This window comes from Rhipicephalus microplus, chromosome 9 (assembly GCF_043290135.1).
Source record: "Rhipicephalus microplus isolate Deutch F79 chromosome 9, USDA_Rmic, whole genome shotgun sequence".
NCBI lineage: Eukaryota > Metazoa > Arthropoda > Arachnida > Ixodida > Ixodidae > Rhipicephalus > Rhipicephalus microplus.
Window position 1 is genome coordinate 36,308,095 of NC_134708.1, and position 18,195 is coordinate 36,326,289.

General features: G+C 48.1%; 1 protein-coding gene across 2 annotated transcripts in view; it reads left to right on the forward strand.

Moving 5' to 3' along the window:
* The window catches only part of LOC142771300 (uncharacterized), a 34,655-nt gene extending 18,891 nt beyond the window's left edge, over window positions 1–15,764 (forward strand). For both annotated transcript variants that reach the window (XM_075872775.1, XM_075872776.1), the window contains 5 exons: window positions 3,499–3,693; window positions 4,787–4,975; window positions 5,151–5,435; window positions 14,152–14,346; window positions 15,357–15,764. In XM_075872775.1, coding sequence (XP_075728890.1) covers window positions 3,499–3,693; window positions 4,787–4,975; window positions 5,151–5,435; window positions 14,152–14,346; window positions 15,357–15,615 — 1,123 coding nt within the window. In that variant the 3' untranslated portion in view covers window positions 15,616–15,764. The remainder of the gene's footprint in view (window positions 1–3,498; window positions 3,694–4,786; window positions 4,976–5,150; window positions 5,436–14,151; window positions 14,347–15,356) is intronic.
* The last annotated feature ends 2,431 nt before the right edge of the window (window positions 15,765–18,195 follow it).

Below are 18,195 nucleotides of genomic sequence, written 5' to 3' on the forward strand. Positions count from 1 at the left end.
CTGAGAACCTTATTAAACTTGTATTCCACAACACGCTTGAAGAAGTTATCGAGGCTCAACAAACGGCACAGGTTGCCAGGCTTTCGATCACACCAGCGGGGAGAAAGATTCTGGTTAACACTGGAGTCAACACCCTGACGCTCGAAGTGCAAATTACGCCACTCGATGTTTATATACGCTCTCGCATCAAAGTGTGCCCCCCTTCCACATAATATGCATCCACAGTACAACGCGGGCAGGCGTGTCGCTCGAGCCTCCTGTCTTTTAGCTCAAGCTCACAAACACTCGTCTGTTTCATGCTTTGTTGATGCCGCCCAGTATGGCGTTTCCGCTCGCTTTGCGGTAGTATCCGTAGATACTAAGGGTCAGATTTTATCCTCGGCGTCGGTTCGAACCACTTCTTCTTACAAAGCAGAACAGATGGCCATTGAACTAGCACTCCTTGATCCACAAAGGACTGATATTTATACGGACTCTAAATCCACTGCTAGGGCCTTCGCTTCTGATTCCGTGTGCAAGGAAGTTTTGAGAACACTCGCTCACAAGGATCTCACCCATCACACTATTATATGGTTCCCTGCTCACCTTGGCTTGAGGGTCGGAGGCCTTCCCAATGTCAACGAGCTAGCCCACCCCAAAGCGCGCGGCTTCACTTACCGCGCCGGGACTTGTGCTGCTCAGAGAGAGGAGTCAGCCCCCAGCCTTCATTTTAGGGGCATTTTGACTACCTTCAACAAGATCACGAAGCATTATCAATTGAGGCCGTAGGTCCTTTCCATTGCCACCCGAAAAGTTGTCTAGGCCACACGCAATCTCTCTTCGCATGCTTCAGACGGGAACTTACCCTTGCCTCGTAACCTATAGCCATTACTCCGATATTTCAGAACTTTGTCCAGACTGCCAGTATCGCAGTGATTTTAACAACATGCTCTGGAGGTGCCCCTCTTTACAAAAAAAAATGAAGAATTTTTTGAGAACTCCTTTCATTTAATGCTCACGAGTCCGGTTCTCATACAACAACTGAAGGCTGTTCAGAAGGCCCACGATGCGGCGGTGAGGCTGGGCCTCCCCGTCCCAACGTGGGAGCGGCCCGCGATCCTACACCGATAAAACGGGGGTGGAATCCTTCAGGACCCCAATAAAAGTTTTTCATCCATCCATCCATCCATCCATGCCCCGACATTTCATATGATAAATCTCGTACATTTTGTCTGTAATAGACAAGGAGATATAATACTCATTTTATTCTACGGCGATTTTCGTTTAGAAAAAGTGCTTAACGACTTTGAGTACTTGGTACTCAACTATGGGAGAACCGTAAGCCGTAATTCCTCAATTTTAACGAGAGTTTAGCATCTTACTGTGATGCGGCGCCGCTGTTACTCTGTTATTCACAGACCTCTTGTTGTTCACCGGTTTACAGTGAAGATAAATTGTTGTAAGATAGAGTGCTCTGAAACAATGCAATATTTTGTGATCAGGACTGAAAGCAATACAGGGCAGCGTCCTTGACCTTTTACTTTTCATAATCTATATTACTGACTTGCCTAACTGCGCGTGTTCTCACATCAGACTTTTCGCGCATATCTGCATAGTTTAGAGAATAATTTCATGTGACAATGATAAACACATTTTTCAAGCTGATAAGAACGCAACCAACACGTGTTGTTGAACATTGCTTATGACACTTAATACTGGTGAAACACACATACTGTCACCTACACGGCAAACCCATCACATTCCAACATCCTACGCAATCAATGACAAAATGATTGAACATACGACTTTAGATAAGTATCTTCGTGTTCACTTACAGTCTGACCTTACATGCCATCATCACATCCGCCGAACGGTGGCACCAGCTAACCACTCATTAGGTCTGCTCCAACGAAACTTCAAGTATGCTCAAGGTATTCCCCGTAGGCTATCTTACATCACGTTATTACTCCCTAAAATCGAATATGCATCAGCTATATGGGATTCCACACAAATCTACACCAACCATGGCACCGAGTCTTTACAAAACCGTGCAGTACGTGCGTTTCATGTTTTCAGATTATTCAACCTACACCAGAATTTCAGCACTAAAATCTCACACTTCGCTTGAAGACTTATCGCCACAGAACTGCCCATATGTCGCATCTCCATAAACTTTATCATCGCCCATGCCTTTACCGCATCTTCAGAACACTAGCAGCTATCTTTCGACGCATAGAGCATATGTTCAAGATAAAACACATAACCTGTCGCTCAACTCATTATACTCATTCTTTCATTCCCGGAACAAAATAACCTGCCGTCCCACATTGCCACAGTACCCGATTTCTCAACATTTCAAGAACTTTTTATTTATTACACGAATACTGCCGAGAAATCGACAGTACGGTGGAAATCATTTCTAGCACTTTCGTCGTGTTCCTAACACGTCGTGATCTTGTCACGACGCCTTCAACATCTATGATAATTTACGTTATGGTCAGTGTGTGTAATGACCCCAACAGGCGGAATATCGCGCGCTTCGGCCGACATTTCCTGCGCGTCACTGTGTCCTCGAAGCATTTACAATGTCTATCACGCATGCCACATAGATGTTCGAACTCACTACGTCCTGTGGCATTACTCATTGAGATTCATTCAGTTACAAAGCTATCAGCTTGAAATAGCCAGAAAACTGGACACTTCTTGTCTTTTTCCTCGCTACAAATAGCACATTATCCATGAACTAAATAAAAGAGCTACACCACTGGCCTGCAGTAGTGTATGCTGACGCTTCTCTTTTTAAACAACCGCGTTTAGAGAAGAGAGAATCAGATGTCTCATCAAGTTTGAAAATTTCGGCGCCTCGTGGTGACGGTACCAACACGAGTGCTGCTGCTGCCAAAAAAATAATGATTGCTCACGTGAGGATGTACCCAAAACAGCGTTGTCATGAAACTAATGACAGATCATCAAGATGCCATAATGACGTCCAATAACTAGACATAGCAGCATGGCATCATCGCATGGCATCGTCACGCTGTCAAATATAGACCAATCTCGGAGGTATAGCGCAAGAGCAGCTGAGATGCATACAGCTTGATGAGCTTCCAATCTTGGAGGCAGTGGGACACCCGGTAGGCTGCTGAAAGTTTTCTAGGTAGAGCGAAAAGTATATTCTCTATATTCTGTGAATTCTCCGTTTTTATACCTGTAAGATATATTTGTTCCTTCGTTTAACGTGAAAACAAGTTGTTCTGATCAAAACATCGACTGGGGAGAAGAAGAATAAGTCCTGAGTTCTTCTGATTGCTGCAGAAAGAGAAGTACGTGTTTGACTAGAACCAGCGAAGTGGGCTTTCATATCTTCCCTGACTCGCTGTTGGTACCAAACTACGTACTTCATACTCTATCCCCCATAAACTTGCACAGAATCACAGCCCGGCGCATAATTACAATTCATAACGGTAAACAGCAAAAACTGCATCGTTACCATCATTCAGTTTGGTTTTGCGGTTACAGGCGTTCAAGTACCAGGACTCGGCCGCAATTCACGGTCACCTTACGCCCGGGCGCACCAACCATGGGCCAGGGCAGCGAGAGCAAACCCACGAGCTTTCATGACGGCTCAGGTGTGAACGCCACAGTGGTCGTCGGGACAGTTCTCGAAGGGGAGAGCTCTCGTGGAACGGAGAGCTGGAGTTCCACAGCTGACTGGTATTCCGTTATTCTGTCATCTGTACACTAGCAATTAGTGAGAAAGCCTAGGATGAATCAATACACAGCAAAAAAGTGGCCGTTAAGGTTGGTGTCAACCCGAATAATTAAAAAGTTGAATTGATAAAGTTACCTTGCGAAACCATAGTGGCGTCATATTTGGCCAGACAGTGTGACATCATAATGATGTCACACACTGTGCTACCGAAGAATGATAGCATGTCATCATATTATACCTTCGAGGCGTGGTTGCCGGTAGGCCCATTTCGGAGGCACGCAAATTGCTGGAAGCTTTTAATGCCCTTGATCTTATAGACAATTCAAGATCACGCTAGGTGATGAAAGTTTTTGGTTACGGGGAGCACATCAAATAAAAAATTGAACAGTAAATTTTTCCAGTGCAATGGCTATATATCAATAAAATATTTGTTATAAATCATCAGTTAAGCACGATGACACATATATAAAGGACCTCGCAAACCTGCAACCCAATAAACGCATACAGCATAAAACAAACAAGGTGTTATGGCATACACCCATCTCAAGAGCTAACTACATTATAAAGAGTGTTTATCGTATAGCCTTCCGCATTTAAGAAATAGATTACCTCAAGATTCATTTGACTAGTTTTTTTGTTTGCTCTAGCAAAGAAATCAGTGCTTCAATATTGAAAATGGCCTAAGTGTATAAATATTATATGCACTGGTGAGTTTTTGCGAACTGTATATTAAGAAATTAATGCTAAACTCGGTTCTTCCGACGCACGTCCTCTAAACTGCTTTCCACATTAATAGCGTGTTTCGGAGTATGCCATTTGTTTGAATGTTTGCAATTGACCTCCCTCATGTCGTGTTTAAATTACCGGTGTTGAATGCCCATGTTTTCCCGCTCTTCTATATCAGCAGAAACAGCTTTTATCACAAGCAACCACGGTATCATTCACACATTTGCTGCCTCGCCTCTCGCAAAATAAAATGTACCCTTTCTTGATCTATTTGTTTGCACTGCATCGAATCCCTATGTGCAACAACTATTAGTAGACATAAGCAGAGAAGATAGATACTAACACTTTTGTATGGCATTATTGTTACAGGCTCTCAAGTACAAAGGTCTTCCTGCCAATTGCGGGAACCATAGGCCTGCACACAACTAGTACGTCGAACGCCAATGAAACCAAAACCGAGTCGTTTGAAGAACGTTTGAACAGTACTGTAGACAACGGGACAGTTCTCGAAGAAGAGGGCTCACCTGGGACGGAAAGCTGGTATTTCACAGGCGACCGGTAATATTTTATTCTGCCTATGACTCACTCGTAATTTAATATGTTGAAGACCTTATGGCTTAATGCGAAACGAACAGTATAAGCAAAACTCAAGCCGTACGCGCGATTATCATTCGTAGAAATAGGCAGAGAGAAAGGCAGCATACTAGTGATACTTCTATCTTAAACATTACAGGCACTCAATTACGGAGACCCTCCAACCATTTACTGGCACGGTAGGTCTGGACAAAACCAGCACTTTGACCGCCAGTGAAATCGAACCCACGACATTTGTTGAAGAGTCGGGTTTGAAGAGTACTGAATACAATGGGAGTGTTCCAGAAAAGGAGGGCTCACCTGGTACGGAGGGATTGCCTAGTACGGAGGGCTCGCCTGGTACGGAGGGCTCGCCTGGTACGGAAAGCTCACCTGGCGTGGAAGGCTGGCCTGGTACGGAGAACAGGAATTCTACAGCCGACTGGTAATATTTTAAGCTGCCCACGACTCACTAGTATTCTATTATAGTGAAAAGTGCATGGTCTAAAATTAAATAAACAGCAATAAATCATCTCCAAGCACATTTACGCCTAAGTTTTTTTTAAATCTTAAAAGCTGTCCTAGCATTTCGAGATCTGTTTAGCGTTTTCTTCAGGGGATAACTGATGATATGCGGGGTTTAACGTCCCAAAACCACCATAAGATTATGAGAGACGCCGTAGTAGAGGACTCCGGAAATTTCGATCACCTGGGGTTCTTTAACGAACACCCAAATCTGAGCGGACGGGCCTACAACATTTCCGGCTCCATTGGAAATGCAGCCGCCACAGCCGGGATTTGAACCCGCGACCTGCGGGTCAGCAGCCGAGTACCTTAGCCACTAGACCACCGCGGTGGGGCTTCTGGGGATTACTGTCAAGCCGGTTTCAAAGCTGGCGCTGTTTAGTAATCGACTCTTTTTCCAACGTCGTCGAGAGGAAGAAAACGACTGAAAAGCAATAGCTTCAAAGCCGGCAAGCTATATTCTGAGGAAGTGACCAAACGGATATCTATAAGGTAGCACTAGTGTTTAAAACTAACAACTAAAGAATAAATGCAGCTGGAGAGCGCTTATTACACTTTTGCGAAGCCAGACAGAGCTGTTGAAACAATATCCTACAATATCCTTCATAAACTTACAGGCTAATCAAGACGGATTCTTGACAACGTCTTCATCACAATCATTTGTCACATCGAATTAACAATGCTTGCAGCTTCTGTGCAGATTGTATATTGAAAGGGTACAGACACAAAATGTTTCGCTTAGTGTTTTTTTTTGCGTTTAATGATAGACCAAACACCCGAGAGCGTAGCAAGCGTACCGGCACGCGGGAGCGTGCCGTGAAAAAATAATTATGGCATGCTTCAGGAAGTTTCTGTTTCTACAATACCCTGACGCCAGAACATGGTGTGAGCAGCGCCATCAGGCGGTAGTATGCATACGCGCAAGTTTTCGTGTCGTACCCTCGTTAGCACGTCACTGCTTCGATCGTTTGCTTCGTCTGCTGCGCGCTGGGCGCCGCACGTGTGGCAACTCTCGCGGCAGGAAGCTGAACGCTTTGATGGAATCGTTTTAGAGCAGGACACACGGTGCAAATTTAGTTGCGATTAGCCGTACGACTCTTTGTCCCAAGAGGCCGCATTCGCGCGGGAGCGTAGCGAGGTGCGCCACTCTTTACGCTACTAGTGGGCGCCCGTAGCAAGTTTGTTCCTCGCCGCCACGATCGCCCTTGGATTAGTGAATAACTCCGTGGCCGGTGGCACAAAAAACATTGTGTAGTGGAGCATACGCACCAACGCGTATGCGCCTTCGGAAGACAACGAAAAGCCCGTGCTCTGATTGCGCGAGAACCTGCGCCGCCATTGCCAGACTTGCTGTTCGCCCATTTTCCGTCGCGACTTCGTTGCCGCTCCTCTGTTCCATTAAACATCATCGCATTTGGTGGAGGCTGCTGAGATCCCAAGGCAGACCTGGAGCTCCGCTCTCGCAAGTTGGCCGAAAGACCACCGTACAACATGACTGACGCAGTCGCCAACCAGCCCATCCCAGCACAGCCAGTACCATCGGCTGCCCCGTCGACCTGCCCCGGTGCTACCCGTCAGCGGGACCCACCAATCTTCAGCGGCAGTGGTGAGCAAGACGTCGAAGACTGGCTCTCCTTGTACGAACGCGTGAGTGCCAGCAACAAATGGGACAATGACTCCAAGCTTGCCTATGTTATCTTTTACTTGGCTGACGTCGCCAAGCTATGGTTCACCAACCGCGAAACCGCCATCGCCAGCTGGTCCACCTTTAAGACCCTCGTGACCGAAGCGTTCGGCCGACCAGAGGTCCGCAAGCTCCGCGCTGACCAGCGTCTGCGCCACCGAGCCCAGCAGCCTGGCGAGACCTTTACTAGCTATATTGAGGATGTGCTCGACCTCTGCAAGCGTGTTAACTCATCCATGCCTGAAGAAGAGAAAATTCGACATATTCTTAAAGGCATCGAGGATGGCGCATTCCAGATGTTGCTGGCGAAAAGCCCGACCACAATAGCAGCCCTCGTAAGCCTGTGCCAGAGCTTCGATGAATTGCGTCGTCAGCGTTCCATCGCCCGACAGAGTGTCCCATCACCAGATTCAATCTCGGCCGTCGCACTCGCAAATGGCAACGTTCACCAAGGAACTCTGTCGAACCAGATTAAAGACTTCATCAGGGAGGAAGTCGCCCGACAGCTCTCTCTGCTGCCGCATAGCGACGCGCCCACGACAAGCCTCCCTTCGAATATGCAGCAGGCCATACGCACTGAAATTTGCAATGCCCTCCCTACAGTTCCGGCCTCTTACCCATGCACTTCGGTGCCATCTGATCTCTCAACTGCTGGCTACGCACCAACTGCGCCGCCTTCACCTCTCAGCTACGCAGCTGTGGTCGCGCGGCCCCCACCGCATCCAGTCGCCTTATCGGCTCCACCTCCTCCGGCCTCGCCTCCAGTTTACAGGCCCCCACCTCGCTTTTTCCGTCCATCTAATGAGTGGCGCACCCGAGACAATCGTCCCATCTGCTTCGCGTGTGGCATCGCTGGCCACATTGCACGCTTCTGCCGCCGCCGTCCCACACCTGCGCACGCATACTTCGGAGCTCCTACCTACGCACCGCAGCAGACTACCACGTCTAGATATGAACAGAGGCACTCCGACTCGGATCACCATCCATCGACTGCTCGTTTCTCATCACCTCGTCGCCGATCGCCATCGCCTATGCGTCGTCGACCACCTCCTGAGGAGGGAAACTAATCAGTGCAGTTCCGGAGGCAAGAACTGCACCTTGTGCGCAATTCCCAAGGCCTCCATTTTCGCCGCAAAATGTTGTTGATGTCGATGTTGAGGGAGTCGCCACATTAGCGTTAATTGATACCGGGGCCGCCGTTTCTGTGATGAACGCAAAATTTTGTAGGAAGCTGAAGAAAGTGACCACATCTCTCAGTGGCTTGGTGCTGTCCACGGCTAGCGCGCAACGCATTCATCCCTCGGCTGTGTGTACGGCGCGCGTCGTCATCCGAGACGTTTTGTACGTCGTACAGTTTTTTGTTCTACCATCTTGCTCTCATGACCTTATCCTGGGTTGGGATTTCTTATCACGTCATGAAGCTATCATTGATTGTTCCCGTGCCGAAGTGTCCCTTGTGCCAACATGTGAATTTACACCACCCGACCGCTCTCCTCTGCTCTGCAAACTCACCGCTGATGACGACATCACCTTGCCTCCTGAAGCTTCGGTCCCTATTAGCCTTTCATGTGTGGCGCAACCTGACGGCACGGTGGTGTTTACGCCATCTCCGGTTTTTACTGAACGCAAGGGCATCGTTCTCCCATTTGCTGTTCTTACAATTGCATCTGGTTTAACCGTAATGCTGGTCACCAACCACTGCAACTACCCCATTGGCTTACTTCGTGGTGAAACGTTAGGATATGTGCAACCTGTCGACCATATCGATGATATTATTCTTCCCGACGAAACGCCATGTCACATTGCTGCAATCACTCATGCGTCTGAGCCGTCAAGTTCGTCAGCCTTCGACAATGCTATTGACGCAGACCTTCCCCTCTCGCATCGCCGCCAACTTGTTGCTCTCCTTAACAAGTTTCGTTCTTCTTTCGACTTTCAAGAACCTGCTTTGGGCCGCACCACGACTATCACTCATACTATTGACACCGGCTCACATTCGCCTCTGCGACAACGCCCTTACCGCGTTTCCGCCGAAGAGCGCCGCGTCATTACGGAGCAAGTAGATGACATGCTTAAACGTGGAGTGATACAGCCTTCTCAAAGCGCTTGGTCATCACCTGTGGTTCTGGTCAAGAAAAAAGATGGCACCGTACGATTTTGCGTGGACTATCGCCGCTTAAACAATATTACGAAAAAAGATGTCTACCCGCTACCACGAATAGACGATGCTCTTGACTGTTTACAAGGCGCCGAGTACTTTACATCTTTGGATCTGCGTTGTGGGTATTGGCAGGTGCCAATGGCTGAATGTGATCGCCCTAAAACAGCCTTTGTAACGCCGGATGGCCTATATGAGTTCAAAGTCATGCCATTTGGGCTCTGCAACGCGCCTGCCACATTTGAGCGCATGATCGACACCATCTTGCGTGCCCACAAGTGGAAAACCTGCTTATGTTACCTGGACGACATCGTAGTCTTTTCATCTGATTTCCCGACACATCTTGCTCGCCTCCACGAGATTCTGACGTGTCTAACTTCTGCAGGCCTACAACTCAACTCTAAGAAGTGCCACTTCGCAGCACGAAAACTAACCATCTTGGGACATGTCATCACAAGAGACGGTGTTCTTCCGGATCCCGATAAGCTTCGAGCTGTCGCTGACTTTCCGTTGCCCACATCACTGAAAGCCCTAAGAAGTTTCGTCGGTCTCTGCTCTTACTTTCGTCGCTTCGTGCGCAACTTCGCGTCCATCATCGCACCTCTCACGAGTCTGCTTTCCAAAAGCAAAGGCATATCTGCATGGTCACCTGCATGTGACGATGCATTTCGCCAGCTGCGCCGCCTGCTGACCTCACCACCTATTCTTCGTCACTTCGACCCTGCTGCGGCCACAGAAATTCACACCGATGCAAGTGGCATCGGTCTCGGTGCAGTTTTGGCACAACGGAAAGGCACCCAAGCTGAATACGTAGTCGCCTATGCAAGTCGCGCTCTCAAGAAGGCTGAATTGAATTACTCCGTGACAGAGAAGGAGTGTTTGGCCATAATCTGGGCGTTGACGAAGTTTCGCCCGTACCTTTACGGCCGTCCTTTCGACGTGGTCACAGACCACCACGCTCTATGTTGGCTGTCCACCTTGAAAGACCCGTCCGGACGCCTGGGGCGTTGGGCACTTCGATTGCAAGAATACGACATCCGTGTCGTATATCGTTCCGGTCGCAAACATGCGGATGCCGATGCACTTTCGCGATCGCCATTAACACCAGATGTGGCTTCTTTGTCTCCCCCTTTTACCACCTTGTCACCACTCGACACGACTGACATGCTTTCAGAGCAGCGTAAAGACCCATACCTTGCCTTGTTAGTCGACTACCTTACCGATCCGTCTGCTGTCCCTTCCACGAGAGCGCTACGCCGGCAAGCAGCCCACTTTTCCTTACGAGACAACATTCTGTACCGCCGCAACTACATGCTTGGTGGTCGGAAGTGGCTCCTTGCTGTCCCAACTCATATGCGCTCTGACATCTGCATGAATTTCCATGCAGATCCCCAAAGTGCTCACGCAGGGGTCCTGAAAACCTACGAAAGGCTGCGCCAACGATATTACTGGCGAGGAATGTATCGCTTTGTGCAGAAATACGTTCAGTCTTGCACCACTTGCCAACAGAACAAGACACCTCCGCGGCACCTTACTGGCACGTTACAGCCGCTCCCGTGCCCGGCTCGCCCATTCGACCGCGTGGGTATAGACCTATATGGCCCCCTCCCATATAGTAGCTCTGGAAACCGGTGGATTATTGTCGGAGTCGATCATCTGACACGCTACGCTGAGACTGCAGCTCTACCGGCAGCCACCGCCCACGAAGTTGCACTCTTCATTCTCCGCAGCTTCATTCTACGTCATGGTGCTCCGCGGGAATTACTCAGTGATAGGGGTCGAGTGTTCCTGTCGGAGGTCATCCAAGCTATCCTCGCTGAATGCAACATTATCCACCGGAAATCTACCGCATACCATCCACAGACAAATGGTCTTACTGAGCGGTTCAACCGCACACTTGGCGACATGCTGAGGATGTACACCTCCTCCGACCACACTAACTGGGACGCTGTATTGCCCTTTGTTACCTTCGCTTATAACACCGCGACGCAAGCGACTACCGGTTTTTCCCCGTTCTTTCTATTGTACGGCCGCGAACCTTCCCACCCACTCGACACTATACTACCGTACCGCCCTGATGCATCTGAGTGCTCCCCGCTTTCGGAAGTCGCCAGATACGCTGAAGACTGCCGCCAGTTGTCTCGGTCTCTGACAAGTGAGGCTCAAGGTCTACAAAAGACTCGACACGACGACGCTCACCGCCTAGCTCCTACATTTCGTGCTGGCTCCCTTGTGTGGCTTTGGGTGCCCCCGCACGTTCCTGGCCAGTCTTCAAAACTTCTGGCCCGGTACCATGGTCCCTACCGTGTCATTGACGCGACCTCCCCGGTGAATTACATCATCGAGCCATTAACACAATCACCAGATTTGCGCCGTCGAGGACGCGAGACCGTACACGTCGACCGTCTCAAGCCCTACTACGACCCCCTCATTGTGCCTACTCCCTGAGTCGCCAGGATGGCTACCCTTCACCCCGGGGGTATTGTAGTGGAGCATACGCACCAACGCGTATGCGCCTTCAGAAGACAACGAAAAGCCCGTGCTCTGATTGCGCGAGAACCTGTGCCGCCATTGCCAGACTTGCTGTTCGCCCATTTTCCGTCGCGACTTCGTTGCCGCTCCTCTGTTCCATTAAACATCATCGCAATTGGATGAACTGTTTATGACGTAACATAACTCATGATTGAATGAAGTGACCCTTCAAGCGTGCTATTTCTGCAAGGCAACGTTCGTTTCCGAACATACCAACGAGATATGAAGCCGTGATGGCAGATAATATCGCAGGTAAACAATCAGTGGCCCCGACCGTCTTGCGAATCGGCCGGCTTGGTTCCCGTCCTTGCTCTTCACATCGATGCCGTCGAGAAAACCAGTTGCGCGTGTAAAATTGTTGATTAAGGGGGGGGGGTGTTAACGTTTCAAAACTACCATATGACTGCGAGAGACGCCGTAGTGGAGGGCTCCGGAAATTTCCACCTTATGGGGTTCTTCAACGTGCAGCCAAATCTGAGCACACGAGCCTACGGCATTTTCACCTTCATCGAAAATTCACCCGACGCAGCCGGGATTCAATCCCACTACCTGCGGATCAGCAGCCGAGTACCTTAGCCACTAGACCACCGTGGTGGGGCGCGTGTAAAATCGTCATATAAGTGTAAAACATTTTTAATGTTAGCAAAAAGACGTGCTTGACAATGAACTGACGTTGGAAGGCGAGCGGCGATACTGAGAACGTCGGCCTTGCAATAGGCCTATGCTCGGAGTCGAGAATCGTTGCGGACTGAGATGATGTTTGTCGCTCGCGAAGGCGTATCTTTCTTGGCATTGTTATTATACAATGAAGTGTGGCTCTGCGAGGTAGTTTATATTGTGCCTAATAATGAGGATACGATGTCTTCAGAGCGTGCAAGCTGAGGTGCCGTATGTGAGTGGAGACCGAGCGCTGATAGCTCGTTCTCCCCATGCGTCGTAAATTGTCGTATGCCGCGTGTGCCATCACACGCCGAGTCGGATGCTTAATTGCACGATCTGTCCAGCGCATTTTGGGGCGCAAGTTCTTCATCGCCAATCCGAAGTCGGTTAGCAACTGCATGTTGTGCATCTACACGTCCGGAGCGAACAGAGCTTGGTTGGCTTCCGCTTGGTTGGCTTCCAGACTCCACCTCGGCCATGCATGGTGCGCGAGGTCGACCCCCGCTAGCCTCAGCGCCGAATATCACTGGAATCGGTGGAACTTGCACCTGTTGTATTCCGTTTCACTAGCGCAGGCCAATTCACAAGAAGAAATATTAGTGCCATGATGATAAATTCGGAATGAAACGATTCCTTTGCCCTATGATAAACGTATATACTGTATCCGCGTTTACGTACACTATATTCGAGACTCCACTAGCTCTGTTCAGTGGTGCACTGGATGAAAGTGACCGCAAGGCGCGAGCAGACGATCGAAAGTGTGACGCGCAAGTGTCATTTTTGTGTTTTGGTGCTTGACGTCGCCACAACTTATCAGAATGCTGGTGAAGTCACAAGGGTTAGTAGTGCATCCTGATGTCAATTTAGTGTCGATGTTGGTACGTATGCTGCGGGGAATTTGAGCGTAACATAAAATTAAAATACGTTGTCAGCATTTGCTGAGCGTCACGCTTGTTCAGAGCTGTGTCTTATTACGGGAGATTTGTACGGCAGAGTAAACTCGCCTCAGCAGAAATGTGTCAGTACCCCTTTAAGGGCCTGATTAGTAACTACTGCGACCAGCTGACCCATAGTTCGCAAACAAGATGAACCGCGCTTACTCTTCGCGATAATACCTATTTCAGTGGAGATTGATTGGAGATATTATAGGTGACAACAACATTAAATTCAAAATAGAGTACTTTATAAACATTGTCAAGGTCCTGTGCATAGAGATAGTTAACACTGCACGCCAAGAACAGAAAAAAAAACTGACCATTTGCAATGTCTCAAATATTGCGGGGTGCTCTTTAAAACACTTACGCTTCTTGACGCTTCGATATGAGGTGGAAGCTTTATCTACCGATGGCTAGGTCAACATTACTTCACTTAACACTTGTTCATTGGCATATCTTTTTATATTATTTTTGTTTGAGTGGCGAATCATGGGAATGCTACGTACAGAAGAGGTCATAAGGTCTGAGGCCACTATTCCATGCATTTCTATGGTGGCATGACCAAATAAATTTTGACCCTCTTTTTGTACTGTTCGTAACTGTCTAACTTACTGCAATTGTAACTGTTTAACATACTGCTCCATTCCATGTGACTTCTTATTTACAGGCACTCAAGTGCTGAGACCCTTCAGCATTTCACTGGTGACACACGTTCGGAGCCATCAATCACGCGGAACAAGACTGAGACCGAACCCGCGACCTTTAGAGAAGACTCGGGTTCGAGCAACACAGCGTACAACACGACAGTGCTAGAGCAAGAGAACTCGCGGGAGATGGAGGACTGGAATTTTACTGATGACGGGTACTATACTGTTTCGTTCCCTACTCACTGGTATTCTACTACATTAAGAGGTAGTATTGTACGAGGTGAAGTTAAGAGGATGACGAAGACTAAGACTTGCCCGTGTGCTGTTCGTGTTCAGCTGCTACTTTAGGCTACAGACACAACTTATATGCGTAGTGTACATCACACCAGCTAAATAGCTACAAAAACTGGTTTAATTTCGTAAACTTTGACAAACCCTCGCGCATGCCACTCGGCCCCTATGCATGAACTTATTAGCGTTCCCATCTATCGTAGTTATTTCTAGCACCTCGAGCGAAGTAGAGCCGCATATCTCTCATAGTCAGCTCTCGTGTAGTCTGTGAGGCAGCCAGGAAACCAGACGTTTCCACCTATTTTCCCTGCCATACTAGGCGCTTTATCCGGGACGAGATTAATGAAGCTACGTGACTGACTTCCAGTAGTACTTGGTATACACCATCCTTAATACACTAGTGTTTGTCAACACTTTTAATTGTTGGAGAAAAACGTTTCGAAACCACAAAAGGACAGAGGCCGAAGTGGCGGGCTGCGGCAATTTCGACATCTTGGGGTTCCTTAAAGTGCGCACAAATAAAGTGAACGAGCCTTCGGCATGCAGCTTTCATCAAATTGCGGCGTTCACTGTCGGAATTCGATCCCGCGACCTTCTTATCAGCAATCAAGTGCCATAAACGTTAGACACACATGGTGGGTCTTCTCTATTCTTGAATAGCAGTGTGTTTTGCAAGTTCATGGGTAAAACGACACAAAAGCAGTGTGGCACAAATATGCAACTGACCTGCTAGGAAATGTTACTGAACTTTTCCGACATGCCACGCCTGCATACCAATCCCCACCTCTTCACCACTCGCATAAAACTAAGTTATCTATTTCTCTGCATCAGACTTGGATTTCGTTCAGCGATACGAACAATTATCACTCTCATTATTAATCATTCAGAAATGCCGCGTAGTAACCGTGTTTCTATCCTTATTTCATGAGTGCAGGACCTCAAGTATAGACACTCTTCAGCCTGTTGTGGGTATCACACGCCTGGGCACGATCTCCACGTGGAAGACCGATGAGACCGAACTTGCGATCTTTGAAGCAGACTCGGGTGAGAACACAACACTGGTAAACGAGACAGTTGTCAACTACGAAGACTCGCCTGGAACGAAAGGCCCTGATTCAACTGAAGACTTATCAGTGCTTGACGTGCTGGAGCGCCAGCGTCTTCCGGAAGAGGCGTCAGTGATGGACTTTTAAATTTAAGCGCAACCCACGCAGGTTTAGTTAAAAGCAAAATTCTTCTTGAATACGGGTTTATTTTGTTATATTCGAAATCGATTTATCTACTGCAGCTGGCATCAGCTTCTGTCGCAGGTCCCTCAATAAAGGTTATTTTTATGAAGGTACTCTTATAAAGGTTGCTGCCTCTCTCTCGGTCAGCAGCTTCGAACTGTAGTCAAAGGGGTGCGCCCGCGAGCACCATCTCAAGAAACACCATTAGACGGCCCGTACACACTTGTACGCGATGTCCTCTCACCGCTTACTTTCCCGTCAGATGAAAAGCGGCACGAATGCCATTACGTCACTTTTGCAACAGCATTACTCAGCACCAGTGTCCTGCAGAGTTACGCGTGATTGGTTCCAACCAATCTTATTTTGTTTAACATGACGATTTGTAGCTACCGGATTCTGTGCGTCGCCCTTTAAACAAAACTGATTTTTCCAACTCAAAAACACGAAAGAACGCATTGTATTAAAATAAAACAACAGAAAATTACTGTTAGGACTTGAAAACAACTATGTGAAATGTGTTTTTATTGTGATTAATGTTCCCACAGCATCAACAAAGAACAACTAGTTGACTATGTCGTGTTGAAAAGCGAATGTTATGTGCAGTGTGTCACCGCAGCCCGTGGACAGTTGAACTGGCCTCCCTTTACGCGTCTGTGTCATGGGTGCCGACTCAGTTTCCGTTTAATTTAAATACGAACGACCTTTCATCGCATTTGTCTACTTTTTTTTTCTTTGAGTCAGAACATGATTTTTGTCATCTTGCATTCCTTGTAATGTGGCGTTGCTATGGTAAGAACTTCCCAACTCGCGAACAGTTGTAATATGAGGGGCTTAACGGCTCCAAAACCACGACATGCTTAAGAGGGACACTGTAGTAGAGGGCTCCGGAAATTTTGACCATCTCGTCAACTTTAACGTTCACTGACAACACGCAGTACAGATGGGCCTCTACAGTTCCGCCTCCATCGAAACACGAGCGCCACAGCCAGGATCGAATACGCGACCTTCGGGTTAGTAGCTAAGCACCCTACCACGAACGGTTGTTCTACAATTTCGCACACGCGTTCGAACGACTTCGGAAGGATCGTTCCCAGTTGCGACAAGCACTGGCGGCGCATTTTAGTCCCCATGCTATTTGTTGCAAGATAGAAAGAGAGAAAGAATATCAGAAAGGTAGGGAGGTTAACTAGACTGAATCCAGTTTCCTACTCTATAAGGGGGAGAGGTAAATGAGAGAGAAAGAGAGAGAGGAGAACGAGGAGATACACATTGCACATTACACACACCGCACACACAGTTCAGGTTCCACAGGTGGTCACACAGTGACGTTGCCCTCAAGAATCGTAGAAGGACTCGTGTGGCTTTCTGGGCTAAAATACGTGAAGGCCAAGCTCCCAAGATCTTCTCCAGAGTAGAGGGTCGATCATCCAGCCTTCTTAAGGCACACTGGAGAGTCCGGCGATCTTCTCCAAAGCCTGGACAATGGCAAAGTACTTGGGCGAGAGTTTCTATGCAATGGCAGTTATCACAGTTCGGGTAGTCAGTCATACTAATGCGATAACTGAATGAACTGGTAAAGACAGCGCCGACCCACAACCAACCCTGCATTGTAGCATGCCGTCACAAAGTATGTTAAGGCAGCTGTAATCAGAATAAAAAAGCCAGGTTTTTTGGGCGTCGAGTGGAGTTGAGGAGTTGAGTAAACGGTTCCAGTGCAGAAGTGTGGCATTATGCGTGATGTGGCGAATTTCTCTTGCAGCGTCAATCCTTGACAGGGGTATGAGCAGTGTGGGCACTCCCTCGTGGGACCATAGGGCAGCGTTGTCAGCGAGTTGGTTATCACCAATCCCACAGTGACCGGGCAGCCACTTAAAGATTATGCCATGTCCTTGGTTAGTGACGCGATGACAGTTTTCATTACTGCAAATGGTCGCACATGGCCCCTTTGGTCGTACAGCGTCTGGTTTTCTCAGCCACTCGATGCGAAGCTTTTCAGTCACCCAAGTACACTGGCTAAGATGCTCGGCTGCCGACCTGAAAGTCGTGGAGTCAATTTCCGGCTACAGTGGTCGATTTATTCGGAGGTGAAGTGCTACATGCCTACGTTCTTCGCGAAGTTCGCACGCGTTAAAGAACTCCTGATGGTCGGAATGTTCCGATTACCCCACTATACAGCACACCTGATAATCACATCACGGTCCTAGCATATTTTGCTCCAGATAATATTATTGCTGTGCTTAGAACAAAGCCATTCGGCTGCATGTAAACAAAGTACAAAGGCGAGAGCACTCATCTTGCAGTCTCATTTTTTGCTCACTCATTTCGCTCTCCTTGATCCTCAGGGCAGCGCTATCGCAAAAGAAGATTTATTTAAGCTGACACCCTTTAGACATTTCTGTTTTACGAGTGGCGACTGTTTGTTTCAGCACGCGGTGGTACAACATGCACCTGAACATACATAGCCGCTTCCTATTTCGGGTACATAAGCTGACGCAAAACACAACACTAAATGGCTCGTTTTGAAATAACTGAACACACTCTTCC